General features: G+C 46.9%; 1 protein-coding gene across 3 annotated transcripts in view; it reads right to left on the bottom strand.

Annotated features, from left to right (window-relative positions):
* Window positions 1-19531, bottom strand: part of LOC133161246 (rho guanine nucleotide exchange factor 2-like) — a 23514-nt gene extending 3983 nt beyond the window's left edge. Inside the window, exons 1-13 of one of the 3 annotated variants that reach the window (XM_061289597.1) lie at window positions 19229-19531; window positions 17235-17382; window positions 17060-17127; window positions 16649-16712; window positions 16327-16459; window positions 16137-16240; window positions 15924-16067; window positions 8774-9024; window positions 8556-8681; window positions 7989-8106; window positions 2373-2621; window positions 2217-2293; window positions 1966-2138 (exon numbers count right to left, since the gene is read on the bottom strand). In XM_061289597.1, coding sequence (XP_061145581.1) covers window positions 1966-2138; window positions 2217-2293; window positions 2373-2621; window positions 7989-8106; window positions 8556-8681; window positions 8774-9024; window positions 15924-16067; window positions 16137-16240; window positions 16327-16459; window positions 16649-16712; window positions 17060-17127; window positions 17235-17382; window positions 19229-19285 — 1712 coding nt within the window. In that variant the 5' untranslated portion in view covers window positions 19286-19531. The remainder of the gene's footprint in view (window positions 1-1965; window positions 2139-2216; window positions 2294-2372; window positions 2622-7988; window positions 8107-8555; window positions 8682-8773; window positions 9025-15923; window positions 16068-16136; window positions 16241-16326; window positions 16460-16648; window positions 16713-17059; window positions 17128-17234; window positions 17383-19228) is intronic. The other 2 variants (XM_061289596.1, XM_061289598.1) reach the window with 2 other exon arrangements.

The following is a 19531-nucleotide window of genomic DNA, read 5'->3' as shown; positions in this document are numbered from 1 at the left end:
AGCTGTTAGGATCATTGGTGCTTCACTCCCCTCCCTGAAGGACATTTACACCTCCCACCTCACCCGCAAGGCGACCACAATTGTGAGTGATGCGAGTCACCCCGCTCACACTTTGTTTGATCTACTGCCCTCTGGGAAGAGGTACAGAAGCCTGCGCTCCTGCACCACCAACAGCTTCATGTTCCAGACTTAGGATCCTGAACTCTCTCCCCCCTCGGCTGCACAACGTCCTGCCTTTTGAGCCACGATGGTTGCCTTGCACTACTCCACTTGCACTACTCCACTTGTACTTTTGCGCTATTATACTGACTGTCTGCTGTATGCACAATTGCACCGTTTCAACCAAGTTGCTCTTATTTATTCATTGTATGTGCCTTCTTATTTTTACTTTTTGTATTTTTTATTTGAATGTTTTGTTTGTCTGTGGACCAATTGGGTGTAATATGGCTTGTCTCCACCGTGGGATAGAGGAAAGGCAATTTCAATCTCTTTGTATGTCTTGAAATGTGAGAAAATTGACTTAAACTTTGATGGTATTAACTGTCGTCGCACATGGAATAGGAACAGTCGTCCCTCGTCAAATCCCGGCTTACTTTTCATGCTCTCAATGAATCCCAAATGTTTCATTCATTTTCATATACTTCATATAAATTTCTATGGCAGATTTCTTGCTACATGGCAGGATTACGTTACTGCAGACTCACACAGTAATGAGTGCCAAAAAGGTGTGCCCGAGACAGACACATTTGGCATCATTTTACACCTAACGACAGACAGTGTCAACTGTAAATGTTCAAGATGGCTAGATACTTACTTTCATGCATCGTACTACCGCAAATTAGATGCGATGGTAATCCCTCCACAGGTGGTCATGGATACCCACCCATCGCTTTATTGTTCAAACGGTGACAAAATCAAACACACAGTCCCTTCATACACAAGTCGCCTTGGCCATAAAACGCGCACTTGGGCAAACCTGAGCTATCAACGTTCACCGACTGCCTGCCACGTCACTTGCCAGGCCAAGCCCTGCCTTTTAAAGGCATGCCTATTCAAGGACCCAGATGCGACAGATTACAACATGAGAATGGCAATCCCAAATGGACAGAAAGAATACCTTTGCCTCACCATTGATGAATTGGACGGGTTTGTGGAAAAAATAAATTTCTATGCACTCATTTGTACAATTCATGAGATGGTGGCTTGGATTCTAAAAATATTCCATGGACCCAGCCCGACAAGTTAGTTTGTAAGAGTACGGGTACGGTTAATGAGAGTGTCGTAAAATAAAAAACTACTAAATACCCCTTCATAAATCTAAGGTCGCTTTGATCAGGATTTGACGCTACTGATTTCCCGTGCCAACTATCCAAGGGGGAGATTGGACGATACCGATTCTGATCATGTGCATGAGCCACACATTCTCAAATTGCACAACAGCTCCGCACGACCGCAGGTTTGTTTGCTTTGTGGCGTGGTCGTGCAGTGTTCAGCAAAGGGATGAGTGGACGCTACATTGCACACAGGCTGCGGCAGTTTTTTGTGGTAGGCAATGAACAGCATTGACCAACATAGGCCGACTTATCCACAGAAATGGAGCGATCGAAGCACCGCTAAATAAAGGGTGTTGACGGTTGCATTCCAAATCCCGCCCATCCATTTTCAACACCGCTTATCCTGTTCAGGGTTGCGGCGGGTGCCGGAGCCTATACCGGCAGACATTGGACCAAAGGCAGACTCCACCCCAAACTGGTCGCCGGTCGGTCGCTGGGCACATATTGAGATGAACAACCAGCCACAGCCGCACACATGACACCACTGAACGGAAATCAATTCCTCACTGCCGGCGTAGGGCGAGCATACCCCAACACCACTTAGCGTTCCCCGCCATAAATTACCAACATGCGCATGCGGCGGTACTAAGTTACGCAGCTGCGCTACCCGAGCCAGGCAATGGCAGCTCACCTGAGCGAGGCCTGCTGTATTAGGTTCATCCAAGTGCGTCGGTCATCTTTGGAAGAGGCATGTAGCTCATACATCTCCGGGGGTGTGGAGTCACTGATTAGGTACATCCCTCGCTCCTGATTGGCTATGTCTCTGACAATGAGCTTGGTCAGAGAAACCACCGGAGACTTGTCCTGTCACGCACACAACACGCACATTGTAGCCGCAGCGGGCAGGCGATGAATCCCTAAGGGTCACCAGCAAGAACTTACAAAGGACGCAAAGGTGAACTTCTGGTCCTTTTCCTGGAGAAAAACCAAGATGTCCGACATCAACAGGACGTGCACATCTGGAAATACAAATAAGATGAAGTCATCCTATTGCCTAAGCGCCGGCTGGCCGGCCAGTTCGCATCTCCCGCCTGGTACCTTTCATCCTGGAGCCTTGGACTCTCCAAAGGAGCATTCCTTCATGAAGGAGCTTTCTTCGCAGAAGCTCCCCTCCTCGGAACACACCTCCGCCACGCACCTCCGCTTGAGCCCGGGGGTCTAGACGAGCTTGTACTTCCTGCAGCCTTCTGCTACGGTCCAGCTCCAGAACCTCCTTATTCACCGAGACGATCAGGTCCTTGAGGAGGACCAAGGCTCGGTCGAGAGCTTGCGCCTCCTCCTCGTTGCCTAGCGGGAGGGAGGTCAGGATATGGTGAGCGGTCGACAGCGGCGACCTTGATGAGCAACCCGCAACCGGGGACTCCCCCTTTGCCATTTTAACCTTGAAGATTCACACGTTAACATTATCTTTGGGGGACTGGCGAACTGACTGCTTTGGTGCTCCAATTAATGGTACATACATACTCTTTCTTTTCAATGGATAGCGCAAAGGCCTTTCACAAGCCTGATGATGGAGCCTTCGCTTCCCAGGCTGTGCCTTTCCAAGTCTTGCCATATACTGTGTCCAGCTATTTAATAATAATAATAGTAAATAATAATAATTCATTAAATTTGTATAGCGCTTTTCAAAAACCCAAAGACGCTTACAGGGAACAAGGCAAAGACATACAGAGGAGGAGGGGGACCAGTTATGGGTAGGGGAGGTCAAAGGCTTGAGAAAAGTGGTAGGTTTTTAGAGGGGACTTAAATATGGGGAGTGTGGGTGAGTCACAGACAGACTGAGGGGGAGAGTTCAGAGTCGGGGTGCTGTGCAGGAGAAGCCTCTGTCACCGAAGGATTTGAGTTTAGATTTGGGGACTGTCAGACGTGAAGTATTGGAGGATCGGAGGGGACGGTTGGGGGCGGTAGGGGATAAGGAGGTCGGATAGGTAAGTGGGAACCAGGTGGTGAAGGGCTTTGAAGGTGAAGAGGAGTATCTTGAAGATGATACGCTCCTTGATGGGGAACCAGTGAAGAGAGTGGAGAACAGGGGTGATGTGTTTGCAGGACCGGGTGTGGGTAAGGAGGCGTTTTGGACTAGTTGAAGTCTATAGAGTGAGTGAGCACTGAGAAAGGAGTTGCAGTAGTCAAGCCGGGATGAGATGAAGGCGTGGATGAGGGATTCCGCGGCAGGGAGAAAGAGGCAGTGTCGGATTTTGGCCATGCATCGGAGGTGGAAGTAGGAGGTCTTAACAACTGAGCTAACATGAGGGTGGAAGGACAGTGTAGGGTCAAAAATAACACCAAGGTTGCGTGCCAGAGGGGCGGGAGTGATGGTTGAGGAGTCAATGGTGAGTTAAGTTAAACTTAAGTTAAAGTCCCAATGATCGTCACACACACACATCTGGGTGTGGTGAAATTTGTCCTCTGCATTTAACCCAGTGCTTCTCAATTATTTTCTGTTACGCCCCCCCCTAGCAAGAAGAAAACTATTTGCGCCCCCCCCCTGCCCACCGTGACTATCCTAACTTGTCTTGTAAGTCGTAAAATGTTGCACTGTCGCAAACGTGACAGAAGTAACAATGAGAGCGCCACTGCCCCCTGCTGTAGTAAACACGCAATTACACTTTATTCTAGTGCTGCCAAAAAAAAAAAGCCTGTTCCCCAGGGTCACACGCGCCCCACCAGGAATAGCACCGCGCCCCCCAAGGGGGGCGCGCCCCACTATTTGAGAAGCACTGATTTAACCCATCCCCGTGTGATTTTGATCCATCCCCTGGCGGAGAGGGGAGCAGTGAGCAGCAGCGGTGCCGCGCTCGGGAATCATTTGGTGCTCTAACCCCCCAATTCCAACCCTTAATGCTGAGTGCCAAGCAGGGAGGCAATGGGTCCCATTTTTATAGTCTTTGGTATGACCCAGCCGGGGTTTGAACCTGAAGATGGTGTGAGTGTGATTGATCCAGTTTTATTGAGGGAGGATTTAGTGTCCATGAGGAGGAGCTCTGTTTTGTCACTGTTGAGTTTGAGAAAGTTGTGGGTCAGCCATGTTTTTATTGTAGAGATGCAGGTTTCAAGGTGGGCGAGGGGAGGGAATTGGGTTGGTGTCGTGCGTCTATAGATCTGGGTGTCATCAGCGTAGCAGTGGAAGTCCAGATTGAGTTTGCGGATGACATTACCAAGGGGAAAGAGATAACAGATGAATAGCAGGGGGCCAAGAAGTGAGCCTTGGGGGACCCCCTGTGTAACTGGGGAGAGGATGGATGTGTGGCCGGAGAGAGAGATGAACTGGTTTCTGTTGGCGAGATAGGAGGTGAGCCAGTCGAGTGCAGTGCCCTCAACACCTACCGTTTTTTTCCATGTATAATGCGCCCCCATGTATAATACGCACCCTAAAAATGGCATGTTGATGCTGGAAAAACGCCTGTACCCATGTATAATACGCACCCAAATTTTGACTCCTACTTAAGTCCGTAAACGTAAAATTATTTCAGAAAAAAGATCATCTTTGGGAACAACCGGATGTTATTCTGCCGGTCAGTATCACTGCGCATGCGCTAGCAAACTCAATAGCGAAGAAATGCTTTGGGTTTGTGTAGGGTACATTGTGACAGCAAACGAGCAGGTGATCGAGCAAGCGTCTGATACGAGAGCATTGTGTTCGTATGGAGCGCGTTTGAAGTGAACAGCAGAGAAGAAAGCGCATCTGTAATGGCGGCCTCCGTATCATATCCGGATTAAAAAATAATAATAATAAAACTTTTTTTTTTTGTACCCATGTATAATGCGCACCCCAGATTTTAGGACACTAAATTAGTTACATTTTGCGCAATATACATGGAAAAAAACGGTAGTTGGCGCAGCCTTTGAAGGAGAATGAAGTGGTTCACAGTGTCAAAGGCTGCGCTAAGGTCGAGTAGTAACAGGATGTTGAGGGCACTAGAGTCTGCAGAAATGAGGAGATTGTTGGTGACTGTTTTGGTCCTGTGAAGTGGGCGGAATCCGGACTGGAAGGGTTGATAGAGGTTGTTGGACTGGAGATAAGTGTGGAGTTGGGCGGGGACAATGCGTTCGAAGGTTTGGAAAGAAATGAAAGGTTGGAGATGGGACGGTAGTTGGAGAGGTTGATTGGGTCCAAGGTGGACTTTTTGAGGATGGGGGTGATGGCTGCAAGCTTATAGACAGTGGGAAAGTGGCCAAGGGATAGAGACTGATTAAAAAGGGTGGTGAGGTGAGGGAGGAGGACAAAGAGGCAGGCCTTAGTTAAGGTTGTTGGAAGGGGGTCGAGAGAGCAGGTGGTTGTCTTAGATGCGCTGATGATGTCTAGGATGGTGGAGGAGTCGACAAGGGAGAAGGAAGTGAGAGAGGGGAAGGGCGGGGGGTCAGGAAGGGGGGCAGGAGAGCAGAGGAGGTGGGGGAGGAGTTATTGATGGTGGCAGTCAGAGAACTGTTGATTTGGGCAATTTTGTTGTTAAAGTTGACAAGGAAGGAGTTACAGAGGGCGGGTGAGGAGGATGGGTTGATGGCCGGTGGCTAGAGCAATTTGTTGATGGTGAAGAACAGTATGCGGGGGTTCCAGTTGGTGTCATTAATGAGAGATGAGAAGTAAGCAGATTTGGGAGCAAGAAGAGCATCACGGTAGGAGGAGATGTATTGTTTGAAGGTTTCAGCATGGACAGTGAGGTTCTTTTGTAGAGGCGTTCAAGTTGACAGCCAGTTTGTTTCATGGAGCGGAGTTCCGGGGTGTACCAAGGGGCAGCGTTAGTGACTGTAACAGCATGGTGGCGAAGTCATCAGCGGAGGAAGGGGTGAGGTCGGAGGGAAGGGCAGAGGATAAGAGCTGGCAAAGCGTGATTGGGTTTACAGTCTTGATGTCGCAGTAGGAGATGGTGCGTTTTGTGGAATTATGAGGCGAGGGTAGAGGGGCGGAGAAGAGGATGCAGAGATGATCTGACAGTGGGAAGGCAAGAGGACGGGGGTTGGATGTGAGTGGAAAGGAGGAGCATACTATATCCAGGGTGTGACCTTTGGTGTGGGGGAAAAAGCGAGATATTCAAAGGAAGAAATAGATGGGAGGTTGAGGTTCAATTCAGTGATGGTAGGGACTGCTCATTGACGACAGCAATGCCACCCCCTCGCCTAGAGAGGCGGGGTTTGAGACGATGTAGCTGTAGTTGGACGGAGTGGCTTGGTTGAGAGCAAACAAATCCAGGGGCTGTTGCCATGTTTCACAGAGAAGGAGCAGATCCAAGTTATTGTCCAATAGTAGTTTAAAAATAACTGGTGATTTGTTGGAGAGGGAATGACAGTTCAGCAGCGCGAAGGAGATGGATGGAGGAGCGTGGGGGGAGGGGGAGCGGAGGTTGTTGAGGTTGGCAGTACGGGAGATGGGGTGTAATGAGAGGTAGTCCAGAAAGAGGGGATGGGTGAGCTATCAAGGAAATGTCGGTTCAAAGATAGTCCAGCACTACGGTGGATGTAGCAGCGACGGCAAAGGATCCCAGCCTTGCTGGCAGCTGAGGCAGCAGCAGCAGGGAGATGTTGATTATTGAGACGATGAAGATCAGCAGCACTGTAGACAAATGGGCGAGAAGTTGGTGGAATAGGTGCCCAGAGTAGCACAAGTGATAGTTCATGGAAGAGATGAGAAGTGACAGCAGTTGGGAATAATCCAGATAAAATGCTAGAAGTGGCTAGTAGCTGGTTAGCTAGAAGTTGGTAGGCAGTGAAATGCATGGAAGCAGCAGTGGACCAAGTAGTGATGTTGGTGCACTTAGTGGCGGTGTTGGTCGATCCCGACTGTACCCACACAAACGGCAAGCCCCAGTGAGTCATGGCGGCACACAGCTGAGCCACGACCGGCGAGCTCGCAGCGAGCGGGTGCTCCCCCCGAGGACGCCTGCCAAGTGGCCAGACAGTTGGGTCAAAGCTGTTTGCCGAGCCAAGAGCGAGCAACCACAGACTCAGAGCCGGGAGGCAGGAGAGTCCCGTGGTGGTTGGCTAGCTGGCTAACGTAGCTCGGAGTCCGAGGTAGCGGGCAGAGCTGCAGAGATACGCGGTGGACAGGGGACAAAACAAGAAAAGTAAAAGAAGAAACAGGTACACTTAAAACGGGAAACACAAAACAAATAGCGGACAAACAAGTAGCGGACACAGTTCGGGACAGAAGCGGCAGTCAACAATCCAGACACCAGCGTTGCTCTAACCTGGAAGACAAAACAAAACGACCTTTACAACTTGAGTGATAATGTTGTCGTTGAATTTCTGCCTCTGCCCAAAGTGGGCTGGAAGGACTCCAGCACACCTGCACTCCAGCAGCTTAGTGGCCTAGTGGTAGAGTGTCCGCCCTGAGACTGGAAGGTTGTGTGTTCAAACCCCGGTCGGGTCATACCAAAGACTATAAAAATGGGACCCATTTCCTCCCTGCTTGGCACTCAGCATTAAGGGTTGGAATTGGGGGGTTAGATCACCAAATGATTCCCGAGCGCGGCGCCGCTGCTGCTCACTGCTCCCCTCTCGCCCAGGGGATGGATCAAAATCACACGGGGATGGGTTAAATGCAGAGGACAAATTGCACCACACCCAGATGTGTGTGTGATGATCATTGGGACTTTAACTTTAACTTCTAACTGTGGTATGTGGGGTCCCAAATGGATGGGCGGGCAGTGGCGTGCGTACCTTTGGTGTTGTCTAGGATTCTCTGAATGAGAACAGGGTATTTTGTGATCCTCTGGGTTACCAGCAGGATGCATTCCGGAACGCCGTGACGACGCAGCAGAGGACCGCGGCAGGCGCGCTGAGCAGGATGGGAAACAAGCACAAGCACACCACTCTTAGTGGACAAGCTTCAACAGCAACCAGTGGAGCACAGACAACAGAGATATGTCCCTCAGTCCAACGAATGCATATGCTAACGGATAATCTCACTAGTCGAAGCCGGCCTGTCTATTTCAACCTTTTGCAGATCACCAAAACCCCAACGAGTGTCAGTCTCCATAGGCCAGACGTGTCTGTGTTGGGACACAGACTAGGCCAACTACTTTGGGGTAGACCATTATGCTTGACTGTTGCGGGTAGGTCCAAGATCTGGCAAAATGCCTTCCTTGCATTGGAGTCATGTCTGAGGACCGAGGCTAGGGGACCCGATACAGATCTCATGTCCTCCTACTGCTTCAAGTGAAATTCAGGTGTAGGTGATTTCCTCCTACTGCTTCAACTGAAATTCAGGTGTAGGTGCTTTCTCACCCTGATGAAATACTGCAGTCTTCTGTCACGAGTCAAAACATCCTTGTAGAGTTTCACAGCTTTCGGGTGACGACTGCAAAATTCCGAGTAAACTTTCTTCAAGTCGTCTGCGCTCTGACCTGAAAACTAGACGCGCAAACACACACGTACAGAGACAGCCGGCTGATTATCACCTTTCCCGATCCCGACATCGCCAGCCTTCAGCGTGGCATTACCACCTGCGCAAGGAGCAGCTCTCCAATGTTGGGGATGATGAAGTTGGCGTCACTGCCCTCGGCCATGCCCTGCTTCCTGCGGGCCACGAGCTGGGCCAAGAAGGCGGTGTGGAGCTCCAGTAGCTGGTCCAGGCACGGGAAGATGGTATGGACCACGCCTGCCTCTAACATCACCTCCTCCAGCATGCCCCGCCTATACACGCCCTCCATGATGCGTAGCGTGCGGACGTGGTTGAATTCCGTCTGAATCAACTCTGCACAACAAGCAAACAGAGGGTGTCAGGGTTTTCCAAACTATCTTGATCTATGATTATGTTGGAATGTATATAACCGGTAATAAATAACTTAGGTGGATTAGTTTTATGCTTACGTTGGTATGTATCCGGTAATAAACCACCTAGCTCTGTCCCATCCTAAACAATGTCGTAAAACATCCCCTGCTCTGTTTACCTAGAGGTCAAGAGCTTTAACTTGTTTATTCAGTCTACTGTCACCCCCACCCTTTTCTTCTTAATAAAGATGCTCTTGTGGAAAGGGAGAGTCAGACTTCATTTGACCATCGCTGTAAGCACAGCGACGAGTGAACTCTCCGCCTGCAGATGTCTAAAACGACTAACTTGTCTCCGAGTGGTTCTTGCAAAATAAGTTAGAGTGAGCACCACTCTAACATTTTGGTGCCGAAACCCGGGACCCTCATACCCGCCATCTGACTGACGGAGGAAGACGTGCTGCATTGTCGACAAGCCAGCGTCCATTAGGAGGACCTGGAAAAGAAAGTCCTGGGAAGAGAACTTCTTCGCTGGGCCAGCATCTTAGGTCTGCCTTCGTCTGACAGAGGTGGTTTGACGGGACCCGGCAATGCAACGAACCAGGAGACACGTAAGTTAAAAAAAAATAATAATAATAATAATAATAATAATACGGCTGATACGGCTTTGGTTTGTCCGAGCTATGAGATACGGCTTTGGTTTGTCCGAGCTATGAGGTACGGCTTTGGTTTGTCCGAGCTATGAGATACGGCTTTGATTTGTTCGAGCTATGAAACGCGTAAAAAATTAAAGGTGCACGAGATACGGCTTTGGTTTTTCCAAGCTAAGAAACAGCTGGGATTCTCGTCCCAGTGGAAAGAACGGGCTAAGAAAAAAACTTTTTTTTTTTTTCTCAATTGAAGAAGGGCGTAGATTATTATTTTTTTTGTCCGTTTTTCCAAGCTGTTAGGAAGGGTTTTACACCCATCCTGGATAGGCCTAAAAATAAAAAGCGCTGGAGTTTGTGTGATTGAGAGTGACTGGTAGGATAAATTGGCAAAATAGCAGTTCTAGCATTGATCGACGGCAATAACACAGGCTAGTAATTTGTTAAAAGGTCAATTTAAACCTGCATTGAGGATCCTCAAAGAAAATAAAAAGAGATTGAAAAAAAAAAAAACACTGGAAAAACTAAAATTAAGATGAGAAAAAGGAACGATAAATCTCTAGCTCTTGAAGGAGATGAGTTCATGGCGAGTAGATTTCTCGATTGTATGTAATACATGCTGAAGTGGAAAAAGAAAAGAGAGAGAGTTGAATTGTGCTAGACTGTGGTTGAAAGCTTCACAAGAGAGAAGAGAATAAATCCAAAAGACAAAAGACAGAAAGTTGAAAAGTGCTGCGACTATGTTTGTCAGGCCGGAAGACAATGAGGCCACAGTGCGCAGGCGCACCGTCCCGGCCACGGCTCCAGCTGCAGCTCAAGCAGAAGGGCAAGAGAGGCATTCCGCTTGTGTGCAAAACTTGTATACAACAACTATGCAGTGGGACAGGCATGCTGAAAAAGTGATCCAAAAAGGCAAAAGTTCTGATGTATTTCATCTAGATGATGATAATGGTCTAAATGAAGATACAACGATCTTCTTCCAAAGTTCCCAAAGGGGAGAGGAAGAGTTAGAGACCAACTAGGCCGAAGGCCACCATATAATTCAAAACACCCATCAGATTCTGACAACTGTTGGAACTGTGGGAAACGTGGACACTGGTCAAGAGAGTGTTTAAAAAAAAAAAAAAAAAAAAAAAAAAAAAAAACGGTGCCAGTCAAGGGGCAGAGGAAGAGGCAGAGGAAAAGTCACATTTACAGCATGACAAGCTTCCTCTCCTTTGACCCCTCATGCTAATACAGAGAAAGAAAGAATAGATGCCCATATGACAGCAAAACATGTCATTGTCAGATTATTGGAACATTTTTTGGATTATTAGAGCTCCTGTCCATGCAAGAAGTATGACAATGTTGTTTGTATGCCCAACGACAAATTACCAGGGATCAAATTGTGTGTGTACACTAAAGTTAGAATTTGCAAATCAAGTGGTAAATGAATGCAACTTGAAGATAAATAAAAAAAATTAGAATGTACTGTCCTTGTGTGCGTGGGAGGGACTAGCTCATGATCGACCACAGGAAATGGCCAGCCTGTGACGAATCATTGGTGCTGGGACCTGCCCTACGCGCGCGAGAGCTGTGCATGTGTGTTAAAATGATGAAGATTGGCTAAACTTTTAGTGTAAAGAAATTTGCTAGACTGTGGTCTATTCAATTTGCACCGCAGAACAGAAACGACTTGGAAAGATAAAAATGAGAGGAAAAGAGAGAAATGTGTTTGCGAGCAGAAATTGATCCACACTAGTGCATGTTAAGTGTCGAGCCCTCATGAGAAATTTGAAAAAAAAAACGACAGAACATGCTTTCAGGAATTGGAAGAAGCAAAATTGTGAATTTAAGACATTGCAATGCTACATTTAATAGGAATAATTGATTGATGGTGTTATAAAATTATACAAACTGCTATATGCGAGCTAAATCTGAGAAATTGAGTTCGTTAAATCTAAAAGCAAAGAAAAATTCAGATTAATTTGCCAGTAGTTTTTATGAGTTGAGGTTTTTTTGGATTGGTGGATTGTTCTATCAGGAACCTTGAGTTGAAAATGGTATATGAATGTTGTGTGGTGAGCTTGGATGAATTGAGACCAATGTGATGGAAAGACTCCTTTTTGGAGACTGTGTGTGAGATGCAAATGAGCATTGATGAATGATTGCCTTGAATGATAGGAAAATACAGGTTGAATGGTTGAAGCTGTTGGCGACTACTATGGAAAATTAGTAGAGCGACTTTGCTGAAAGAGTGGTTTTGAGTAAGTTGAATGCTAAAATGAAAAACATAGCTTTTGGATTAATAATTAACTAGAGAAAAAAACCGGAGAACCAGTAACACATGCAGAAGATGTGTGAACTGGGAAATTGAGAAGCGTTTTGGAAAGAAAGTCGAATTAAATGATGGAATCATATGTAGTAAAGAACACATTCTCCCAAAAAGTTTGTCAAGGTGTGAGGCATGGGCGTTGCCAAGCCTCAGAAGGAGGGAGTGAATAGGACAGATAGTGGAAGATAGTAATAATACAAACCTTTACGACATATGGATTTTCTAATACATTTAGTGTCATACTGTGGTAAAATTTATTCTGGTATCATGCAATGTATATCTCACTAGTAAGCCTAAGTGTGACCAGGTCATGTTTCGGGTCAGGTTCGTGCGGGATTGTTTGGGCCTTGGTCCATGATCTCATTGGCACGAGACATCTGGTTTCCATTAACAACTGACAAGATATGCACCCGAGTGAGGAAAGGGAGGCTAACTCATAAATAATGAAGAGATTTGTTAAAAAAAATAATAATAATAATAATAATACCGTTTTTTTCCGTGTATAGTGCGCAATATTTAACTAATTTATTGTCCTAAAATCTGGGGTGCGTATTATACATGGGTACAAAAAAAGAAATTTTTAATTATTATTTTTTTAATTATTATTATTATTATATATATTTTTTTAAAGAAAGTCATGGTACAACAAAACCAACAACAGGACTGACCGACAAAGTCATGGAACAAAAAGACAGGGTGACATTACCAAAGACAGGAACAGAATGACAGTAACACATGCAATGATCCAACGGTGAGCGAGGGGCAGACAGGACTTAAATACAAAACACGTTACATCGATTGAGGTGACACAGGAAGAGAGGGGTGACGCGAACAGAAACTATGGCAACCTAGACACATAGCAAAACTGGGGACGAGACATGACAAATCTCCCCCGAAATAAAACTCACCTTTCTTCTTGTTTGTTGTCAATCGCGCATCGCATTCAGCCATCCTGCCCAACACACTTAGTAAAATTCATAATTGACGACACATCGTTTGATGCGATGGTGCAATCCTCGATGGTGTGTTATTGTCAAATATTGTTTGTTTTTTAATCTCCATCGCGGACCGGACGTCATACGGAGGCCGCCATTACAGATGCGCAGAACGGTTGCGCAAGACACGTCAGCTATATAAAGAGCGAGAGTTCAGTTCTCCACCTATTAGTTTCAATTCACAGTTTAATTAGCAGTTTCAATCAGCAAATAACAAAATGCGTATTACAGGTAATATTTTATTTCACAACACTTTGCCTTGTTCCTTTCGTCTCTGCTGTTTATTTCAAACACGCTCCAAACGACCGCAATGCTCTTGTATCAGACGCTCGCTCGATCACCTGCTAGTTTGCCGTCTGTCACAATGTACCCTACACAAATCCGAAACATTTGTTGCGGCTCCGAGTCACGACGAGGGGCAAGTTTTGGTTTCCAAGGGTGTTTTTATTCCTCTTCAACGTCTCTCCCATACAGAGCCGCCTCTTTCCCGTGCGCGCACGGAGCGCGGTGGTGCGTTTAGGGGCAGTCGGAGAAATCAACGCCAACAAAAAAAATGACATCCAGCCTAGTTAAGACCATACCAAAGACTATAAAAATGGGACCCATTGCCTCCCTGCGTGTGTGACGATCATTGGGACTTAAAAAAAAAAAAAAATAAAATAAAAATTAAAAAAAAAATTAGAAAAATTCATAAAAATCGGGTGCGTATTATACATGGGTACAAGCTTTCTTCCAGCATCAGCATGCCATTTTTAGGGTGCGTACTATACATGGGGGCGCACTATACACGGAAAAAAACGGTAATAACAATTAAATAATGCGTAAAGCCACAGAGAAAAGCATCATAATCGGAGACTGAACAGATTTGGATAGGACAAATAGGCTAAAACGGTAGGAAACAAGAGCGAGATCTGATGTTTTGGCCCATCAGGCATAAAAAGTAGAAATTGAGTTAGATAAATTTTAGAATAGGACACTTGGACTAAAGTGAATTCAGTCAAGAGGAAGCTAGGTTGGTCAATGTACCTACTCAATAAAATAGTAAGTTCGTTGCACCACAGTGGAGTTTGGGTGGTCAGAAAGTTGGATACGTTCAATTTTTGACTTTCACACAATCATGCATAGGAGTCGCACAAGGCGACAGTTAACAAGACAATGACTGCAATAGGGATCACTTACGACTGCACCGACATGGAAAAGTAGAAGCAAGGGAGTTGAGTAAGGGATTATATGCAGAACAGTCCGCTATACAGTTACCAATAGGAGGTTCTATCAAAAGAAGCTACATGAGAGATGTGTAGAATCCCTTTGTCTGTGTTTTGTGTTCGTGCGTAATCTCTGTAAAGTTGTGTCAGGCTGTTGTCGTTTGTCTGAGCCTTGGGTGCGCGCTCGGTGTGTGTGCGTACGTGTTAGGAAGAAGACGGCATGGATAAGGGAATCTCCTTTAAGACAGGAGGCAATAAATGGGAAAGCCCCTGTCATGAACGGTCTTTGGTTAGGAGGAATCATTAGGAAGTGCTCAAACTCTTCTTTCAAACACTCCTATCTGCCTCGTTAAAAAGGGCATTACAATTGACTACAAGAGTTGCAAAAAGCAGATGAAGAACATAGGTAGCATGATCAGGGCCCTCAGGCTGAAGGATGTGTCAAATGCAAATCTACTACCGCCTGATCTTTCCTCCTCACAGGTCGACAACCCCATCAATCCAGGAGACTGGGTCTACATCAAGGTCATCAAAAGAAAGAACTGGGCCAGCCATGGTGGGAGGGACCATTCCAAGTCTTGCTGACTTCCCCCTCCGCAGTGAAGATCGCTGAACAACCCAGCTGGATTCACCTTAGCCAATGCAAGCTACAAGGAGTGCTGGACCCCTCATTTCGGGACGGTGGCGAAGTCTGCAAGCAACGATCCCAACTCCGCTAGGCGGGGGTTTGTCTCGGTGTTCCTGTCATCTTAGTAGCAACGGGGCTCCACATGCCAGGTGGATCCTCTGCTGCGTTGTGGTTGGAGCATGCTATGGTCTATGGACACATCTGAACATACCAAGTGATAATGTTGACCGTGGGAAACGATGGTCACACGATGAGAACTTTGAGGACTGGTCATGAGACCCCAGAAACCCATACGAAACCAACGCTTGGTACCGGTATGTGAAGGTCACTGTGAGAGCGCACACACAGGTGGGATGTTATGTGTGTGTTCAAAAACTCCCCTTGCTCCACACAAGTTCACTTGGAGGCCAAAGCAATGAATGTCACTGAAGCAAAATGTATGGCATCCATGGGAGGAGTTGGATATCAACACTGTGCTGTCACAGTCAGTGACGCTACCCCTACCGCCCTGGACTCGCAGGAATGAATCTGTGATCAAACTCTTTTGGATTAATCCCAATGTAACTGTTGGAGGACGACAGATGCCACAAGTGGCCTAAACCAGAACGCTACCTGGAATGGACTACACGTGTTTCATCCAAGAAAACATGACCCACGAACGCATTAACAACTACTGCTCTCCAGGAGGAAACTGGATGGGAGCTTTGGACATCACCGCTGTGTGCCAGAATGGGAGAGCCACTTCAAGGCGTAAGGGCTCTCCTGCCAACATGGCTGCACCATTGGACGGGACCTGCTTCATTCAGAACGGATCATGGCTTTATTTTCATTTTCTTATTGATAGCATTCTGGTCGCCTAAGGCAGAGGGACCGTGTGAGACTTTTCCTGCGATTTAACATCGGCCAGCAGGTTTTTAGATCACACAATAAGTTTGAACTGGAGTATTGAGGGAAAACCTTAGACTAACTTGTCTCCGAGTGGTTCTTGCAAAATAAGTTAGAGTGAGCACCACTCTAACAGAGGGCCGTGGCCATCGTCGTGACAACAAGGACACTCAAAGCTGTCGGTTAGCATCCCATGTGGGATGCGGCGTACCGTAGATGACGTCTTGTTGTTTAATCAGGTCTTTATGGAGCGTCTGCAGGAATTTGGGCTCCACCACCAGACTCCAACTGTCGGCTTGTACGCTCCGGCCATCCGTCTGCAGCTCCTCCAGTAGGGGGCTCCACCACCAGTCTCCTAAGACACGGCAGCCTTCACTTTCATCCCACCCCGACAAACAATAAGCAGTGGTGGAAAAATACGCACCGTCATCAGTGAGTGACTCCATGGACAAAGTCCTGCTTCGAAAGTTGAGAGACTCGGTGGACTGAGACAGAATCCTCCTGAGGCCGACCGGGTCCTCGCTCACGCTGGACACACAGATGGATTTCTTCTAACAGGTAGGCTACAATGTGACACTGGGCGGAGGAGAAGTCGGCCAGTGCTCACCACTCACCCTGCGATATTATTGGTGGAGACGCTCTTGGCAAGCGAGAGGCCCGAGCGGACCCGTCGGGAACCCAGCAGAGACTGGCGGAGGCTGTCTGACGGGTAGATGGCCGAACTCGGACGCTGCTTCATTGCCGGTGCTGAACAGCCAAGTGACGAACTCGTCACATCACTACCACCCATCCATGAACAATACACACACTCGTGCACACACACACACACACACACATCGCCACACGCACGCACACGCATACACACACACTCGTGCACGCACACACGTGCGCACACACACACACACACTGCAAACTGTCAGAATTAAGTTAACTCACTTTTTGCCCGCAGAGCAACGTTCTGAAGAGCTGAACTGTTTCTGGCCATCGCCAGCTTCTGTTGCTGTTAACCAGACAGGCAAGAGACAGAGAGGTAGACACATAAGAGCGAGACAAGTCCGCTGCCATTCAGTACTACTAGAAGCACAACGGACTCCAGCGTATTTGTGCTTTGCCTGTCACAAATTCTCATATTCTGTTGCACATTTTTTTTGTGGAGACCTCTTCTTATCTGCATGTTTTTAAGATCCCTTGGTTACTTGTGATTTACCTCTTCTTCTTTTTTTAAATGGCACTCACAAAGAACATTAACAATTTTCCAATTTTGCCCATTCCCATTTGTGAATGAGATTTAGTTCTTTGGAAGCAGACTAAAGTCCCTCGTGGACCAGGTCTTGTGTTGTCAATTACCTTCTGCTTCATCTTGGCACAGCTCGCCAAACTGTCTCGGCAACGGTTGTGAATGGTCACGTTACAACCTGACAGACGGACCAATTAGAGACAGACAGGTGGTCAATCGTTCACCCATCGTCACTGTCGGTGCTGTCAATTGCCGCGATTGCCTGCGTGCATGTGTGCGTGTTACCAGGGCAGCTGAGGGCCTCCTTGGCGGTGATGCTTCGGTTGCACGCCGAGCACAACGTGGTGGATGAGACCGTGAGGGACGTGAACAGGTGACCTTTGTTGGAGCGAGCCTCCTTCTCGCGCTCCTTAACTCGCTCCTTTTCCTTGTTCTGACGACAACACACACACACAGGGTGACCCCAGGAGATGAAATGTTTACATGAGGCTCCTGTTTGAAATGCAATGTAAATAATGAAGATGACTTTTCTTTTTTCACTTAGTTTCTGTGCCACACACCCAGGACAGGAAGTGTGCGTGCGTATAGTAGTTTGTTTACATGTCTTCACACAACAAGCCGATTTATAATTTCCGCTTGCAGCTTTGCCTTCAAATGTTACCAATTAAAAGTCATGCACGGATATAAAATAACAATAAAAAGAAGACCGGTGTCTCTTTTGCCTTTCAAACTGTTCAGAAATCAGCTGACAAGACTCAAGACTCTCAATCTGCATGCGAGTGTGCAGGTATCATGAGACACCAGTCACACTGCTTGACCACCAGCAAAAAGTACACCCTCATAGCACCTCGAAGGAAAGATGTAAGCATGCCAGTGCAAAGAAATATCATATACCGTATTGGCCCGAATATAAGACGGTGTTTTTTGCATTGTAATAAGACTGGAAAAGTGGGGGTCGTCTTACATTTGGGGTCTGGACGTTATACCCATTCACAACGCTAGATGGCGCCAGATATTTTTAAAGCGAATGCTGAACTTAACTCTCCAGGCCAAAGCCATTAGTTTCAGATGTACTGTAATTATTTTCTGTATAAAAATTAAAATTGGTGTTCAAAAAGTCTTTTTTCAAACTCGAGTCTTGAAAAAGAGGGGGTCGTCTTATAATCAGGGTCGTTTTATATTCGGGCCAATACGGTACGTTGGCCGAGACTTGGCCTAGAGCTTGGACTGGTCGCTAGTCGGTCACAAATCAAATCCATTTTCCAGATTTTCCAGAACCGCTTTCATACATTCAAAACACACCACAGACATTTCAAATGGTGAAAGAAAAACATACATAAGCCCACCCTTGGTACCAGAGACAGACATGACACCCAGATCCCAGATTGAGACATGCTATGCTTTATCTGTGTCAACATGAAAGCTGATGTAGGGAAGCAGGTCAATTTGAAAAAGAATTGGGCCTCAAGTTGACAGACCCTTGAGACAACCCACTCTCTATTTCATTTGTCAAATTGCAGCTTTGGGGTCAACGTGCAATGTAACAGGCACGCAAGCACGTGTAATGTCTCATGAACTGTTAAATCGTCATTTCAATCCATCCCTAACCCTAACTATTTAAATAGTATTTGAATAACCGTTACTAAACTTTTTTTTATAAAGACCTATACAGTTGTAACCATTACAACTCTGCAATAATAATTCATATGAAAGTATTTGATGAAGTGCGCTTAACAATTTGTAGTTGTACATTTTCACTTCCTGTTTGGACACGCGCACTTCGGGCCTCCCCTCCCCCCGTCCGCCCGTTTCCTCTGTAGGACAAAGCGGCCACGCTGAGAGTAACGGATTTAAGACACACGCGAAGCTCAAAAGAAGCGCTAACACGATACGCAAGACCACAATCATAACATGCCACCGCGCGCGCACGGCACTACCGGGAGTTAAAACGTCCTATATTATTATTTTGTTTTTCAAATCTCAAAAGGAAAAAAACGCTTCAGTTTCCACCAAGTTGCTTCTGATCACGCGCGCAAACTCTCCCCACTGTTGCAAACGCAAAGTGCTCGCGCGACCAATCACCCGATCACGGGTCAATATCGGCTTTACGGACTTTAGGCAGATGAAACGTGGGGGGGGGGGGGGGGGGGGGTGCAAAAAAAAAAAAAACGGAACCAAAGAAGAGGCTCAAAGAGACTTGCTTTTAACTAAATCTTTGGACGGCTAATAATCAGTTATCAATGACGGCATTCGTTCTTTTTGCTTTCAAGAGGGCTCACCTTTGCGTTCATTTCTTTCATCTTGTCCTTGTTCCTTCCCTCCAACAGCCGGGACATTCTGCCCGCCCAAGTGTTCACGTGGAGCCAACAGTCAGTCAATACTAAATCAATTAGTCATTTGATCGGTCACCGATTGATATCCGTCGGATTGGGCTGAGGTTCGGGTCCAGGTCCACGAACAGGCTGCAGTCTGGGCGCAAGGGCGGGGCTTGCCCTGGAGTGACAAGCAGCATTAGCGGTGCTGTCCAATAGCAGCTCAGGCAGCAGTAGGAGCCTTTGACCAATACCTGAGACGATCCTACG

The sequence above is a fragment of the Syngnathus typhle genome, linkage group LG10 (genome assembly GCF_033458585.1).
Source record: "Syngnathus typhle isolate RoL2023-S1 ecotype Sweden linkage group LG10, RoL_Styp_1.0, whole genome shotgun sequence".
NCBI classification, from domain to species: Eukaryota; Metazoa; Chordata; class Actinopteri; order Syngnathiformes; family Syngnathidae; genus Syngnathus; species Syngnathus typhle.
The sequence above is the reverse complement of the archived record's forward strand: the minus strand, read 5'-3'. Positions and strand labels throughout refer to the sequence as shown.